The sequence below is a fragment of the Ammodytes marinus genome (assembly GCF_949987685.1).
Source record: "Ammodytes marinus genome assembly, chromosome: 10".
NCBI lineage: Eukaryota > Metazoa > Chordata > Actinopteri > Uranoscopiformes > Ammodytidae > Ammodytes > Ammodytes marinus.
The window spans coordinates 5,868,753-5,885,065 of record NC_137214.1 but is presented as its reverse complement, the minus strand read 5'-3'; the positions used below and the strand labels follow the sequence as shown (position 1 = coordinate 5,885,065).

Genomic DNA, 16,313 nt, shown 5'->3' with positions numbered 1-16,313 from the left:
TGAAAGCAAATGAACAGAAATGTGTATATTATATGCGTGAACTACGGGACAAAACTTTTTATATACCCTATTTTTAAAAGAGGTGATAGACAAAAGTGATACAAAATAGCTAATGTCCTAATGCATGTAATGGGTTATAAAACCTTTTCGGCTCTGACTGAACAATAAAGTGTCTGTGTGTTGTGCATTTGTGTAGTTTATATCAGTATGCACATGTATTTCTGTGACGTTTAACTGTATTATTCCCACAAGTCATGCGTATCTATCTTTGCTTGCCTCTGTCTGAAAAACCTTCCAAAACAAACTGCCACTCCATGACTGAGCTGCTGCTCCTGCATATTGAATGAAGCTGCAGTAGATCAGAAACACTCACTGATCTTTCCCATTTCTGTCTCCAGAGGGAAAGGGCCGCTGAAGAATACGTCTGATGTCATCAGCGCTGCAAAGAAAATTGCAGAGGCGGGATCAAGAATGGACAAGCTGGGCCGCACCATCGCTGACAATGTAAGTCGTTAAGAGTTACTTCCATTCCAAATGGGTATCATGTAGACTAGACCTTCTGTGCTATTGACCCCAATATGAAATTAGATTTGTATCAATGTGCTACATTGACACTGTCAGGGCCCAATACATTAGCAACAAACGAGCAACACAAAGGACAAATAAGGAAACATACTCACATGCTTATAAGCAAGTGAGTCATGGGCACAATCTTTGAGACATAACACTGATGTCATCATATCTATTATAAAATAATATATAGGTGAGAACATTGTGAATTCTCAATGTGACTTACAGTATCTCACAAAAGTGAGTACACCCCTCACATTTCTTCAAATATTTCATTATATCTTTCCATGGGACAACACTGAAGAAATGACACTTTGATATAATGTAAAGTAGTCAGTATACAGCTTGTATAACAGTGTAAATTTACTGTCGCCTCAAAATAACTCGACACACAGCCATTAATGTCTAAACTGAAGGCAACAAAAGTGAGTACACCCTAAGAAAAAATGTCCAAATTGGGCCCAAAGTGTCAATACTTTGTGTGGCCACCATTATTTTCCAGCACTACCTTAACCCTCTTGGGCATGGAGTTCACCAGAGCTTCACAGGTTCCCACTGGAATCCTCTTCCACCCATTCATGACGACATCACAGAGTTGGTCGATATTAGAGACCTTGCGCTCCTCCATCTCCCGTTTTAAGAAGCCCCAAAGATGCTCAATAGGGTTTATGGCTGGAGACATGCTTGGCCAGTCCATAACCTTTACCCTGAGCTTCTTTAGCAAGGCATTGGTCGTCTTGGAGGTGTGTTTAGGGTCATTATCATGTTGCAATACTGCCCTGTGGCCCAGTTTAAGAAGGTTGAGTGCACGTTTTCAGCGTCATACCAAGAGGTTGGCTTTGGAAAATAGACGTATGAATACTGCCAGCATTGCTGCAGGTCTTGAAGGGGTTGGGGGTCAACCTGTCAATGCTCAGACCATATGCCACACTCTGCATCATACTGGTCTGCATGGCTGTCGTCCCAGAAGGAAGCCTATTCTAAAGATGATGCAAAAGAAAGCCCACAAACAGTTTGCTGAAGACAAGCAGACTACGGACATGGATCACTGCAACCATGTCCTGTGGTCTGATGAGACCAAGATAAACTTATTTGGTTCAGATGGTGTCAAGTGTGTGTGGTGGCAACCAGGTGAGGAGTACAAAGACAAGTGTGTATTGCCTATAGTCAAGCATGGTGGTTGGAGTGTCATGGTCTGGGGCTGCCTGCATGAGTGCTGCCAGCAGTGGGGAACTACAGTTCATTGAATGCTAACATGTACTGTGACATACTGAAGCAGAACATGATCCCCTCCCTTCATAAACTGAGCCGCAGGGCAGTACTGCAACATGATAATGACCCCAAACACCCCTCCGAACGACCACTGGCTTGCTAAAGAAGCTGAGGGTAAAGGTTATGGACTGGCCAAGCATGTCCCCAGACCTAAACCCTATTGAGCATTTTTGGGGCTTCTTAAAACAGGAGATGGAGGAGCGCAAGGTCTCCAGTATCCACCAGCTCCATGATGTTGTCATGAATGAGTGGAAGAGGATTCCAGTGGCAACCTGTGAAGCTCTGGTGAACTCCATGCCCATGAGGGTTAAGGTAGTGCTGGAAAATAATGGTGGCCACACAAAATATTGACACTTTGGGCCCAATTTGGACATTTTAACTCAGGGGTGTACTCACTTTTGTAACCGGCAGTTTAGACATTAATGGCTGTGTGTCGAGTTATTTTGAGGGGACAGTAAATTTACACTGTTATATAAGCTGTAAACACGCTACTTTACATTGTATCAAAGTGTCATTTATTCAGTGTTGTCCCATGAAAAGATATAATGAAATATTTGAAGAAATGTGAGGGGTGTACTCACTTTTGTGAGATACTGTATGTGCTATGGATGTTCTGGAAGACGTGTCACTAACCCTACTCCAACACAAGCAATCATGGTGCGTCAATAACGGGTGCATTCTGCAATGTGATGGTGACCGAGTTACCTCAGATGTTTGGTTACTTCATGAATGTTCTCACTGTGGTGCAGAAGTTGAAACCATGGTGTTAGAGTTGAGTATTGAGCACATTCTCAGCTATTGTATTGCTGAAGGAACTAACATTTAAAGAAGCAAAGCTTTCACACTGATTGAAATCTCGACACCCCTTCTTTGTATTTTTAAACGCTGACCTGAAACAGCTCTGCATATAAACCACATTTAGATACGCAGAATAGCAGGAGAACTTTCGTTTTGGAATATCCTGTGCTCGTATTACTTTAAGACATGTCTGCTGAAAATAGAAGCAAAGGAACGTTCAGTACATGTAATTTCTTTTTGCACCAATGCATTTTATTTTATATTTAATTTCTTCTCATTTGCACATTTAGGAGCAAATCTAAGTAAAAGGCTCACACAGCAGAGCCCTTCAGATGTTAACAACCGCTATGATTTGCGTTATTCATGAGACACCCTTTACCAGTCTTAACCGATTTCTCTCAGGATCAAACACTCCCTCCCTCTCTCTCCCTCTCAATTTTTCCATATCCCACTCCCCAATTCCTGGTTCCATCATCTCCCCCCACATCTATCCCTTACCCCAGAGACTATGCTCCTTGACATAGGGAAACACACATTCAATTATCCATGGCCTCATATTTCACTTAAACACTTGCACTGTACCACACCTTAGGGAGACACTGTACATGATTCATCTCCCGACTTATTCATGTGCCACCTCTTAAGCAGAGACTTACTGCCTCTGTGCCTGCAATGTGTATACATTTTGTAGTTAAATCATGGAAAGAGTTTAGTTGTGATGTTTGCAACAAGACATGGTTGTCAGATTGAGGTCTCCTCCGGTAAAGGCATTGCTTCCTTCTCTGGTTTATCATGACCAGCTGTGTGTTTCTTCCATTTCTATCCAAGAACACACGCTCACAAAGGCACACAGTGGCTTAAGATTGTTTGCTGTAAGATTTCAATTTTGATAACGTTGGAGGCATTTGGCAGTCTCTTTGACTCTGGAATTGTTGACTTATCTACTGATATGTTGGCAAAATGTTCAAACAGCAAAAAGCCTCTCGGTAATGAGATCATTCAAACTGAATATTTCAGGACTCACCGGAACCTTCATTTTAATGCTAGGCATTGGTTATTAGCCAATCTGTTGATCGTGTACTTGAAGGATATTCTACATATACCGTCTTGGCAAAAACGAACACGTATGAAATAAATCAAATATGATTTCATACTTTGTGTTGACAATCAAAGGGGATTAAAGAGGTTTATCAAGTACCTTCTGTCGTGCTTGTGCTCGACCAGGGGTTTCAATTATGCCAACACTGGAAACATCTGCATTTGGCTTTGAGCAAAGATCCCTCCCTTAATAGTTTGACATAATGAACTTCCAGCCTCCAAGTGCCCTGCACATGTAACATTGTATTACCATGCCCTCAGATCCAAAATATTACAAACCCGTGTACATCTCAAAATAAAAGTCTGATCTGTTCTGACCTAATTGCATCTGAATCATCTGCATGGGGAATAAGCCGTTCTGGAAAGTGACTTTTTTATGCCTCACTGCTACTTTAGAAGCTGCTTACTCACTTTAATGAAAACAGTATTATCCCCAAAAGAAAACAGATGGGCAACTGTGCAGGTGTATGAGCTTATGTGTGTGGGTGGATGCCTACTTCAGCACACGTCCGTTGATGTGTTAGATTTGGGTGACTTTTATTCTCCCAACATCAACCAATTGTAAGTACTTGTTTCTTTATCTTCAGTATATGTTTGTGTGTATGTACACTATTAGGGGATTTGGGGGGTTTGAAGCACTTAAAGTATGAATAAATGGAGGGGTTTTGCCGTTGAAACAGATTGTTTGCCAAGAGTGAGACCCCTGCACCCTCTGAACCCATCCAGCTGTCCCTCTCAGCAGAAACCAAAACACTAGCACACCAGGTGACTCTCACCCGTTACACATCAGCCAGGGATTGACTTGGGGTAAATGGAAGGGAATGATGGAGGGATAGAAGGAACGGGGAGTGCATTTGTGTGGAGCGAGGAACATCCCTCCTGAGAGATGAATCCATTAAGAGTGCTTCGCCTTTTAATTAGCAGTATAATTGCCAGGTGGCATTTTTTTTTTATATATATATATTTATTTACACAGGCAGTTTATTTTTAGAGCCATATCTCAAACAAAGCAGGGAAATGCCACAGGCCGTTTTACAGCGAAGGCACGCAATGTTGGGATGGTCTACATACTCGAGCAGCAATAGTGAATCACCTCCACGATGCACTCATACTGACAGTCAGAGGAGCTAAGGCAATGCCGGGACTGCTCATTAACCTAGGCATATTAATCACGTGTGCTCTGTGCCTCTGGCCTGAAGGGCCTATGAGGGTTTACTCCTCATATAAAACACATCGGCAGATGGTCCCAGACTGATAGCACAGCGTCTCAACCCAAATGTTCCTTCACAAGACTGTCATAGTGTGTTTTGGTACTTACATATTGTGGCTAACAGAGACGTAATGGTGGACGAGGGCTTGTTTTGAATTTCTGACAAGCTGTTAAATATGTGTAATGGAGCCTTATTAAAGTTTAAAGAAATCAGTGTTGTAAAGAGATGAGCTGCTGGATTTAGGTCAGTGCTGTACAAAGGTCTGCACTGCAGTTTATTAAGAATTTATGACCTTCCTCTGCAGGGCACCTTATGAGAATTCCATCTGAGCAGGCCGGTAAACAAATAATGCTATGTAATTGAGATTTATAATGCAAATGTGTTAGCCCCTATGTAGCCCATAAATTTCTGCTGCTTGCCTGCTCACCACATAAACACTTGCATGTACACATACAAACACATGCACATAAAATAAGGCTTGCATATTTAGAGAATGGGCATCTGCAAGCTGTGTGTGTGTTTGTTGTGCAAGCTTTATTCTCATGATGTATACTGACATACATAGTGTACTTTTCCAATTTGCATTCAATCAGTGGGGATTTATGGTGATCCATGGGCTCTGTTGCTGGTCACAGTCTAATCCCGGCTCTGGCCCCAGACGCTTTACAGCAGACAGGGTTGTAAATTACCTACTGCAGTGGCGAAGCAAAATCACCCAGAGACACCACAAATTCTCAGCTCAGCAGTTCAAGGGTCAGCCCTCAGCCAACTGCAGTGTAGCCCAACCAAGTAAAGCCCACCTTTTTTGCTGATTGAGAAATTGTATCAACTCCCAATTGATTGTCTTGAGAGTGATTTTCCCATGACAATTTAATATTGTATTTTTGTTTGTTCACCCTGAAGGCCATATGAAAATAGTTTTGCCTTGAAATAGAATATGATTGGATGGAACATAGAAAGAAACAGCCGTACACCTGATTGAGATGGTTATTAAGTTGTTGGGTTCTTACCAGTGGACATGCACGTGATGCCTTACGCCTCCTTTCCACCGAGCAGAGCGGCTCGGGTCAGCTCGCTTACGCTATATCGGCCGACCCTATCCTTTATGTAGGCGGGGTTTATGATGGACGGCGATAACCGCCGCCAGAATATGGGTCAAAGTATCGGGCCGTGCGTGGAACAACTGCAGTCAAGCCAGCCGTCTCTCGTTTTTGCTTGGTCAAACCAGCCGCTCCTATATTAATTCCCCCCATATTGTGAGCATATTTATGCCACCCTTTCAGACAGCTTGATACCCCAACGGAGGAGTACTGAAAATAGGAGCAACTTATTTTGGAACCCTACCCAACTTTTGGCAATGGAAACGTCGATATAAGCGGACTGAGCCGCACCGAGCCACTCTGCTTGGTGGTAACGAGGCATTAGGGTGGAAAGCTATGATCTGGGCTGCTTAGTAATAAACTTTATATAATTTTGAAAAGCTTTAGGCATAGTCAGTGATTTTCATCCTGAAATTGCAAATCTGAGGTCTTAAAGCAGTTAGGTATCAAGAGTGGAGGTTTTGGTCAACTAAAAGTCAGTCTGAACATAAAAAGTATAATTTTTTTTTAAATGTTTTCCATTTTATGGACCTTGGTATTCTCTATCATTCGTTTTAAGTTATCGGTTTTGCTTACAAGTAAGACAGTGATTTGCATGACTGACAGGTGCACCATGGACATTAAAATTTGATGAGGGACATTTAATTACTCCCTGTGGTTACCTCTTGAGTCTGTCTTGTTGGCGCGCCCCCAGCTTCATTTTCTCCTGTCATATCCAGACTCTGTCTGCTTCAATGTCACATTAAGATTCCCAATTGGCTGTTTGATTGAATCAGCCCCACGCAAATATGGAGCATCTTTTTAGCAGATGCAGTGAGGAGAGGAGATCTGGTTATCATCATTGGGTTTGAAATGATCTTGATTGATATTGCTATACCATGGCATATTTATATTTTGCTATCAACAGAAATAGAATCCGCACCAGACGTGTGCAATCTAATGTACAGCAAATTAACGGCCAAGCATATCACCGTAACTAGGCTGTACTTCATCAGAGCTCTGGTGAAAAGAGGATCTGCTCTGTTCAGTAAACCTCTTCAATTTCTTACTGCAGGACTTTTTTCAGATTGACTTTCCTGTGGGGTTTGAAGCCCTCTCGTCTATCGTCACTTGTACCTTTCAGTCATTTTTCACCATTGTATTCATTGCTGAGTCTGAAATTCCATTTCATATATTTAAAAGTGTGTATGCTGCAGGGTATTCATCTTGAAGTACCCAGACTAGGGCTTAGAATCGTTTATTTTCCATCCTTGCGTGGCCCTATATTCTACTTCAGTTTCCCCCCGAAGTAACAGAATGGTCTTTCTAGTGCTTTATTTCCTATATCTCCTTAAACGTTGCCATGGATCTCAGTATCACTTCTTTTCACAATGCCACTGTAGCGTATATAGCATCACTGTAACCCCCTAGCAGTTTTGAGTTGTAAAACCAGAAATGGCTTCCCGGTTGCTTCTTGTTCTGAAGATCCTTTCGCAGGTTAAACAGAGTGAATAATCCGCAGCCTGCTACGACATACTGTACAGACACACAGATGTTGGACTATATATTTTTTCTGTCCCCTGGTAGATATTGTATGTCTGACGGTAAAGCCACATGATGAAACCAGCTGGCTGGGCTAAGGTGTTGGGATTTTTTTTCCCTTTCCTTTTGAGCTATAAAAATTGAGCCACAACACCACACAGCCAGTCTGTGTTTGTTTGAGCTTGTCTTTTCAACTGTGGCAGGACAACAAATTGGGCTGTCAGTATGGTATGATACAGGGTGATTTATAGGGTTGAGGCATAGTTATCAGTTTACTTTTGGAAATAAAAACCTATTCTTTTTAGCTGTGTAGCTGTATTTTCTATGTCCCTCCAATAGCCTGGCTTAGGTCTACAGAATAAAGCAACTGGCAAAGTTTATTCAATGAAGTCAATAGGCCAAACAATCAAAACTACCTCACTTAGATCTAAGTGGTAGTATACATTTTTCCTTGGTAGAGAAAGTTACTGAAAAACAAAACCTATCAGAAAACAATTGTTCATTGCCCCGTTGCACTCCCCAACAGGTTGCTGGCAACGGCACATTAGCATGCTGCTGTGTCAGTAAATATTGGAAATGGGCATTCCCTCTGGGTGATGCGTCCTGAAAGGTCAGTGCTGGGCGTCAGCAACTCAGTGGATGTGCCTCTGTCTTTTCTCTCTATAATGGAATTCAGCTAAACTGAATGGCATTTCCAATGATGAGACCTGACCTTCCTGATCATCATTTATATCATGGGCATTACCCAACACACAGGACAGTGAAATCCCTTTGTTCAACATCCTGGTATGTCATGCTTATTGCCTAATCGCTTCACTTGTTATGAGGGCTGCATTGTTTTAAGTAAAAAATAAATTCCTGTTTAAGGGCTCACTCACATTTGGAGATCCTACTGTGCCCAAGCGCGATTGAATACTAGAGTGAATTTCTTTTTGACTGTTTTTTAGTGCTGTTCAGTACGTACGCTCAAGCACGTACACTTTGTTAGCCCTGGCCCGATTGGAAAAGGAATGCTTCTGTAGATAGATGCTGCACATGCTCATGTTAACAGCCACAGTCGTTTTTGTAGTAATAGTTGTAATTGTTGACTTTTCTGCATGAGCTACTGGATTCATTTTGAGAGACGGTAGCTCACCTTTTCGCAATTTACTTGGTAAAGATATCCAGAGATGTCTCCCAAGATGTCTCAAGTGCCCCTCATCGTGCTTTGCTCTCGCTCTCAGTAGTAGCTGACCAAGCAAGGTTAACTGTCCCAGTCCATAACTGGCTACACTGCATGTAGAAAATGCTTTATCATCAGGCTCAGTAACATTTTGCAGCAGCACTCAGATGGGACAAAAAAAAAAAAAAAGACGGTCATATACTCTGATGACTGCAGTCACTATGAGAGGAGAGCATAACTCACTGGTGCAATTCTAATGATCCCTTTTTATTTTTCACGCTAGAGCAAATTTTGTTTTGTGAAATGGAAATAAATTGTTTAAATAGTGAGGCTTAGTGTGATTTTCAACATGACTGCAGGGTCGTGCCGTTTGCGATACCTGTTGTTCTGACCTGTTTATTCCGTCTGAACCAGCATTAACTCTCCAGCTATTTTAACCCGGTAGCTCTTCTATTGGCTTAGACAACATGGGGCAGCCTTCATTCCGCACGCCAGTTTACCGGCTTACCTTCCGCTGTCCACTTTTGTAGGTCCTGACCACTGCAGACCGGGGACATCCCACATGATCGCAGTTTAGGACATGACCCAGTGGTCTACCCATCAAAACGTGGCTCTGTCCATGTTGCTCAAATCTTTAAGCCCATTTTCTTTTGCTGCCTAATACATCCCACCCACTGTAACGGGAGTATCAATTGTGTTCACCTCATCTTGTCAGTGGCCATGATGTTATGGCTTATCTTTGTAAATGCCCCATTATTTTCAATTTGTTCTAACGATGGACGGTACCATTAAGTATAAAAGAGGAGAGCTAACGTTTCTCGGTGAATTGTGAGTTTCTAACTGTTGCATTTGAATCTTTGAAACCTAACAGCACAGTGAAGTGAGTTACCCACTGTTTCTGAAACAATGACTAGCTTGTGATGAATACCACTGGAGTTTTTCACACACAATGCTTCTATTTGCGTTAACAAACAATCTGAGGTGTTCTTGTCTCTTTCTCTGTGCAACTTCTGTATTCACATGTCACAGCAGCCTTGCAGAGTTTCCTGAGTGCTGAGTGAAGCCAGCAGCTGAGCTGAGTATGAGCACAAGTGATGCTTTCACAGTGCCCTGCTCTCAGCCGTCTGAATACTTCCCCAAGCCCTCATTAGCATGGCTGCTGCATTCAGCCTCATCCCAGGTTCTTTGCTATTGCATACATGTGTCCTGTGAACACACACACACTCACTCACTCACTCACTCACTCACTCACTCACTCACTCACTCTCTCTCCCCCTCTTCACTCACTCACACACTCTCTCTCCCTCTTCACTCATTCACACACTCTCTCTCTCTCCCTCTTCACTCACTCACACTCTCTCTCTCTCTCACTCACACAAACACAATCTCTCTCTCTCTCTGTGTGTTCATGTGTATACATTTAAAAATATGCGTTCATACATTTAAATGCATCTGTGTATAGTCATTATTCTGCTTTAGCACGCCTTTACTATAATGTATGCAGCATATGAATGAGCACAGTTGTGCTGGCTGGGGTGGTGTTTACATGCATGCATGGCTGTATGTCTGGAATTGAGTGCATTATATTAATTTGAGTGCTGCACTCACGCTTTGGATATTAGTTTGCTCTGTATGGTCGGGTGTTAATACCGTATCCCTGGGTATATAAATAGCAAAGGTATTCCTTTAATTACTGCTATGGACTCCCTTTGCATCACATGACAGCCTCTTCTCAGAAGGGATCATTAGAAAGAAAAGATGTAGAGTGCAAACAAGTTGGTTCCAAAAGAAAACCAACTGCTCATTCATTGTTTATATCATCTCAAATAGAAAAATGCAGCTTCAAATAGAAAGGAAATGACATGCAGTGATTTTTATTTCTTTTTAGGATTCCTTGGTTCGGAACACAGGTTGTATTGAGGTAGCTTGTGATGTGTTCAAGCACTGTAAAAAATATTTGTCAAAGGTAACTTCATTGTGATTAGTTCAATCTTGTCAAGTGTAGTGTTAGTCCAGGAACTAAAACAAATTGGATACAGTTAAAGTATAAATTGTATACAACACAACCCTCTTGTTCAGCAGGATTAGATAATAAGGTAATACTCCCTAGTTTGCTTGAAGTGTCCAGAAGCCTTTTGTACAGGGAAAATACATCTGGGATTCCCTCACCTTTGGTGTATTAGTGCACTTTAATAGTGGTAATTGCAATTTCATATAACAATGAAACTCCCCAAATATAGCCAGAAAAAAAGCCTCTTCATTTTTTTCCAGTCACATGCAAAAGCACTCAAGCACAGTTCAGAAATGACCTCACCTGCGCTCTCCTGCAGAGATTCCATCAATTAAAAGATTGGCTGTGCTTATCTCCCTTTCACCTTGTGCCTGCACTCAGAATGAACAGCTGCCAGAGGACTCCTCCTTCACACAGCCAAGGACCTGCTAATACTTTCTGTTGTTTTTAGCCAGTATTTTCTCTTGGCTTGCTCACTCACCAGTGCCTTGCCCAGGCATACTTAGTTAAGTAGCTGTTGTGAAACACTGCCTCTCTGATTATCTGTGACAGAGGTTTGTCCTGATCATGGTTGACATATCATTTGTGTCTCGGGTCATTCTGCTAAGATTTACATGCTAATGTAAAGGGTCAGAGACCTACACATCTCTCACTTGATTACCAGCTAAGAAAGACTATTGTGGCCTAATTACTATGCTGGCATGGGGGAGGTTTGGAAAACTAGGAATGGGATGGGATTGGAATTTTGAAAGTGAGTTTCTCTGTAAAACCAAAGTTAAATGAAGAGACAACTTGAACACATTGCTAATTAGATGCATGTGTATGGCTCTTCACATACTGCCACTTTCAAGGGGGGTTTTGTGATGATTCGTTATTTCTCGAATATTTTATTTTCAATCTTCTTCTTTTTTGTGACAATAAGCCATACAACTGACAGCTGAGGTGATTGTGAATAGGGTTTCCCCTTTTTTTCCAAAATGTTCTGAATTTCCAATGCTGCTTCATTGTTGTCATGTTTTAAATTGAGAAATACATATTCTAAAAATATAAATAACCTCTGTATTTAAAAAGAAATCAAGCAAATAGACTTAAAATAACCATTCATCTATTATAGGCGGTCACATCGCCTACGCATTATTGATTGACAGCTGTGTTTTCGTCCCGACAGAATTAGCATTCTGTGTGACTTGATTGTGCTTAACCCTGTGTGGATCAGTTATCAATCTAGCAGGTTGTGGGCGTGCGTTTTGTCACTTTTGGCTCTCGGCATGTCCCTAATGTGGGTGTCTACTTTAGCCGTCAACACCGCTTCTTAACTCATCTTGATAGAGTGTGAGATCATTGCACCTGTGGTCTTACTTAAATTTACAGATTGAGCAGTGCCAGAAAATGACTAAAGTGACAGACAAATTGATAAATGATTTTAACCTGTAAGCAGCTTATATTTCTAACCACAGACCTGTTTGCTTGTGTACACTAATTGATGTTCTCATGGGCTGACCCATGCCGTCTTTGTCTGTCGCAGTGCCCAGACTCTACCTGCAAACAGGACCTGCTGGCCTACCTGCAGCGGATCGCCTTGTACTGCCATCAGCTCAACATCTGCAGCAAAGTCAAGGCGGAGGTGCAGAACCTGGGAGGAGAGCTGGTCGTCTCCGGGGTGAGTTTAGTGTGGCTGCTAATAAGGTTATTAAATTAAAAGTGTTTTTGAGGACTGCAGGGGGACACAGTAGCAACGTGCCAATAAAAGGAAGAGAGAGGGCAGAACAGTGCACCTTTCCAAATATTCACAAAGATGTAAAGGGTCGCAGGAAATGCGTATTTTTTTTCTTTTTCTGTAGCTTAAAGCAAACAGAGAAATGGAGAAATAAAACTGTCTGTTTACAATAAAAATCTACACAGGGAACCTTTAATTTCTAGACACAAAGATTATTAAATCAAAAGAATGCATTGGCTACTTAACTGAAGTTTTATTATCTGCTGTTATGCCCAAATAAATGATAAGGTCTTAATGGCATTGGCTGTGATTATGTTATGATTGATTGTGTGCATTGTAAGTCGCAGCTCATATTTTATATTAATTATACAGATAACAGAAATAATGGCCCTTTCTGACTTAGTTGTCTAAAGTTGTCCAAATGTTCCCTAACCTTTTTTTTTACTACTTATGATAACACTGTACAAAGCCAAAGTTTAGAGACCCTCCGAAGCATTAATTAACCACTTGCTTGTCAGTCAAATAAATAAGAATAGGTTACCTTTGTGGTAGAAAGGCATGCATTCCCTCCTGCTCTTTTCTGCAGGGCTGAAATGAGCCAATGCCTCCACCACTTGCAGTCAAGTGTCACCAAGTTTCTCCGAGGCTATTAGATAGTGGAGATTAAATGAGTGTGACCTTTTTCAGTATTCTCACATTCCTCACATCTGATTGTAAGGCAGACACACTCGTTAATAACTTCCGCACAAACACTTTGAGCCTCCACTTACCACAAAAACAGGAAGACATTGCAAAGACAAGAATTGTTCACCTTTACTTGAGCATGGATTCAAATCTGATGTTAGCTACAGATGCACCGATCCACTATTGTATAGTTCGATCCGATTCCAATATCTGGGTTCTGGATATCTGCCGATACCGTCCGATATCATAATGAGTGTACATGTCTTTGGTGGTGGTGATGTAATGTGTAAGGTTAGGAATGCTTAGGCAACACAGCAATTCTAATTTAAAAGAGCAAAAAATTGAAGACTGCCTTGAACGGTCTGAGCATCAGAACTCAACTTTGTAATTACTAACTTCTTTTTAACATGCTTTTACTACATAGTTATGGTCACATTATTTCATCTTCATAGTTAAAATATGTTTCTTCTTCTTTTAAACAGGCTTTTGGATTTGGATCGGTACGTGGATTGGAGTTGTCAGTTCGATATCCGATGAGTAGATTGCAGCCATATCGGACCCAAAATCGATATCGGATCGGATCAGTCTCATCCCTAATGTTAGTTAACAATCCTGCTTTGCTCTCACCATGCCACAAGTCTAACCGTGTCTCTGGCCTCTCTCTCTCCATATTTCTCTTCTAGTTGGACAGTGCCATGTCCCTGATCCAGGCCGCTAAGAACCTGATGAACACTGTGGTGTCCACCGTCAAGGCCTCCTACGTGGCCTCCACCAAATACCAGAAGAGCAAGAACATGGAGGCCCTCAACATGCCCGCCATCTCCTGGAAGATGAAGGCTCCCGGCAAGAAGCCCCTGGTCAAGAGAGAGAAGCAAGACGACGGCCATCCCAACCAAGTCAAGAGAGCCTCCCACAAGAAGCACATCAACCCAGTGCAGGCTCTCAGCGAGTTCAAAGCCATGGATAGCATCTAGCCAACCCTCTATGTGTTCCAACAACACAAACATATTTACCAATGAGTTTATATATATATATAGATGTCATTCTATCAAAAAGGAAAGGTTTTATCATAATTGTTCCAGCTTTGCATAGATGGCGTGTCGTTGTTTGACCAATTATATTCCCGCACTGCCTCATTCATATTCCATAAGTTTCACATTCTCTCTAAGACTAGCATTAACTGCCTCTTTATCTGGACCATGCAGTTAGAGGGAAATCAACTGAACAAAGGCATTGTTTCCATATGTGTTGCCAAGGTGTATGGGAGGCAAGGGGTAGTTGATTTCATAGATATCAGAACTAATTCTCAAGATGCTTTTGATTATTTTGTATCCTTACCAGTTTTGTAGTAACACTGTGGTGTCTGGTGTTTTTCCACTATAATGTTTGATGAAGGCAAAACACCTTCTGTACTGCAAAAAAATATCTACTATGCAAAATCTCAACTGCCTTATTTTTAACTGTAGTTCATTTGTATGTGCTGGGGTAACTGGTAAGATTTATTTCTAAGTATTTGGTTGGTTAAACTCTTTAGGAACCAAAGTCAATGTGTTTCTGTGTGCAAGAATTTTTTTTTTTTAACTTTATACATATTTTGTTATGCCACTATAAGCAGTTCATACTAGTTTAAACTGACCTTAAACACTATTTTCAGTGCTGAATGATGAGCAATTTCCTCCCACCTTTTTAAGATTTGGGCTGGTTAACGTAATTCTTTTTTTCTCATTTAAACATCTCAATATAGACATATGTTGAGGGTGTCAACATGTTAAAAAAAACAAATAAACGAGGATGACAGTAGATTTGCCAGCGTTTTGTTTTGCTGCAAAGCTGGTACAAACTTTGTAAATAAAACCTTGACTGGTCAGAGTGTGGGAGACGCAATGCATGTCTGTCTGTTCTCTCCAAAGCCGACCAGCTTCATTAACTGTCAATGAGACCAAACACCTCCACTATCTAAGAATGGGTCCAAATTGAGCAATCAATATGTTTTTATCTCCACAACTTAGAGGTAGACAAGAGAAGGGAGATTTTACTGACTCTAAACTCTTGTTTGTTTGTATTCCTTGTCCTTAAGCTTCAACACTAATCAAGAGTCGATGTCATGCTAAATCTTTCTAGAAGTTTTCCAGAACATTTTTACTCGGTTTGTCTTTTGCTGTATTTGAGTTTGGATTTTTGAATCTTGATTGATATCAAACTACTTTGATGTGGATTGTTTTTGTGAGCTGACTCATTAGTGCACATGTCTCCTGTATTCATGTGGCTGCTTTATACCTTAATAAACCATTAAATTCAGTGTTCTGCTTTTGTTCTTTGCATTGCACATTAAAGTAATGTTACCCTCCATACGGCTTTTGTTTTGCCCTTGTGCCAGATTCATGATTTAATAACAACGTTTAGCACTGGAAAATGCGAGCCCTAAAGAAACCATTTTTCCTCTCAAAGGTAAAGTGAGGTTTAGCACAACAGCAAATCTGCTGCTGTTTTTTAATGAAGGCATTACATCATGTATACATACCTCCTTTACAGTCTGCCATGCTGACTTGAGGGCCTATATACAGTATACTCTTGTAACTTCTATAATTGGGTTCCTTTACTGTTATTGGTTATTTTCTCTTTTAAAAAAAAAGGTGCAGCTTGTAACATCAGACACATTTCTCAGTGTTTCTGTTAAAGGGTTTTAAACAATAGCCTGCGAAGAATGCTATTGGACACCCGAGTGCACAATGTGAAGATAAGTATATCTGAAGCAACAGAGTATTTGGGATAAATGGTCTATTTCTCCCAAAGTAGTGTAGTAATGGCACATCAGAGTTGGTCTGAGTCATCATTGAGAAAGACAAATCAACTTTTTCTTCTCTCGCTTCACTCAGGTCAGTTTCACTAGGTTTGTGAGGAGTGTGATGTTTATTTCATTGAATTGGTTTGGTGGACCCTTTACCCAACCTCATCTATACCCAATTACCTTTAACCCAGAAAAACTTTGAACAAACCGACAAAGAAAGAATGTAAAGTAGATTGAGAGAAACATTGTGGCAGTAGGGGAGAAGATAAACACACCCTGCACTGTTGACTCCAGCCAACACTTCTTGAATACTTCTTGAACGCTGCATTACTCGGAAATGTATCTTAGTGTATTTTCGGTCGGATGTAAATCCATTAAGAT

At 41.1% G+C, this 16,313-nt stretch overlaps 1 protein-coding gene across 3 annotated transcripts in view; it reads left to right on the top strand.

Moving 5' to 3' along the window:
* The window catches only part of ctnna1 (catenin (cadherin-associated protein), alpha 1), an 89,812-nt gene extending 74,369 nt beyond the window's left edge, over window positions 1-15,443 (top strand). For 2 of the 3 annotated variants that reach the window (XM_080035614.1, XM_080035613.1), the window contains exons 16-19: window positions 399-504; window positions 12,269-12,403; window positions 13,627-13,644; window positions 13,828-15,443. In XM_080035614.1, the coding sequence (XP_079891740.1) occupies window positions 399-504; window positions 12,269-12,403; window positions 13,627-13,644; window positions 13,828-14,118 (550 nt within the window). In that variant the 3' untranslated portion in view covers window positions 14,119-15,443. The remainder of the gene's footprint in view (window positions 1-398; window positions 505-12,268; window positions 12,404-13,626; window positions 13,645-13,827) is intronic. The other variant, XM_080035615.1, reaches the window with a different exon arrangement.
* The last annotated feature ends 870 nt before the right edge of the window (window positions 15,444-16,313 follow it).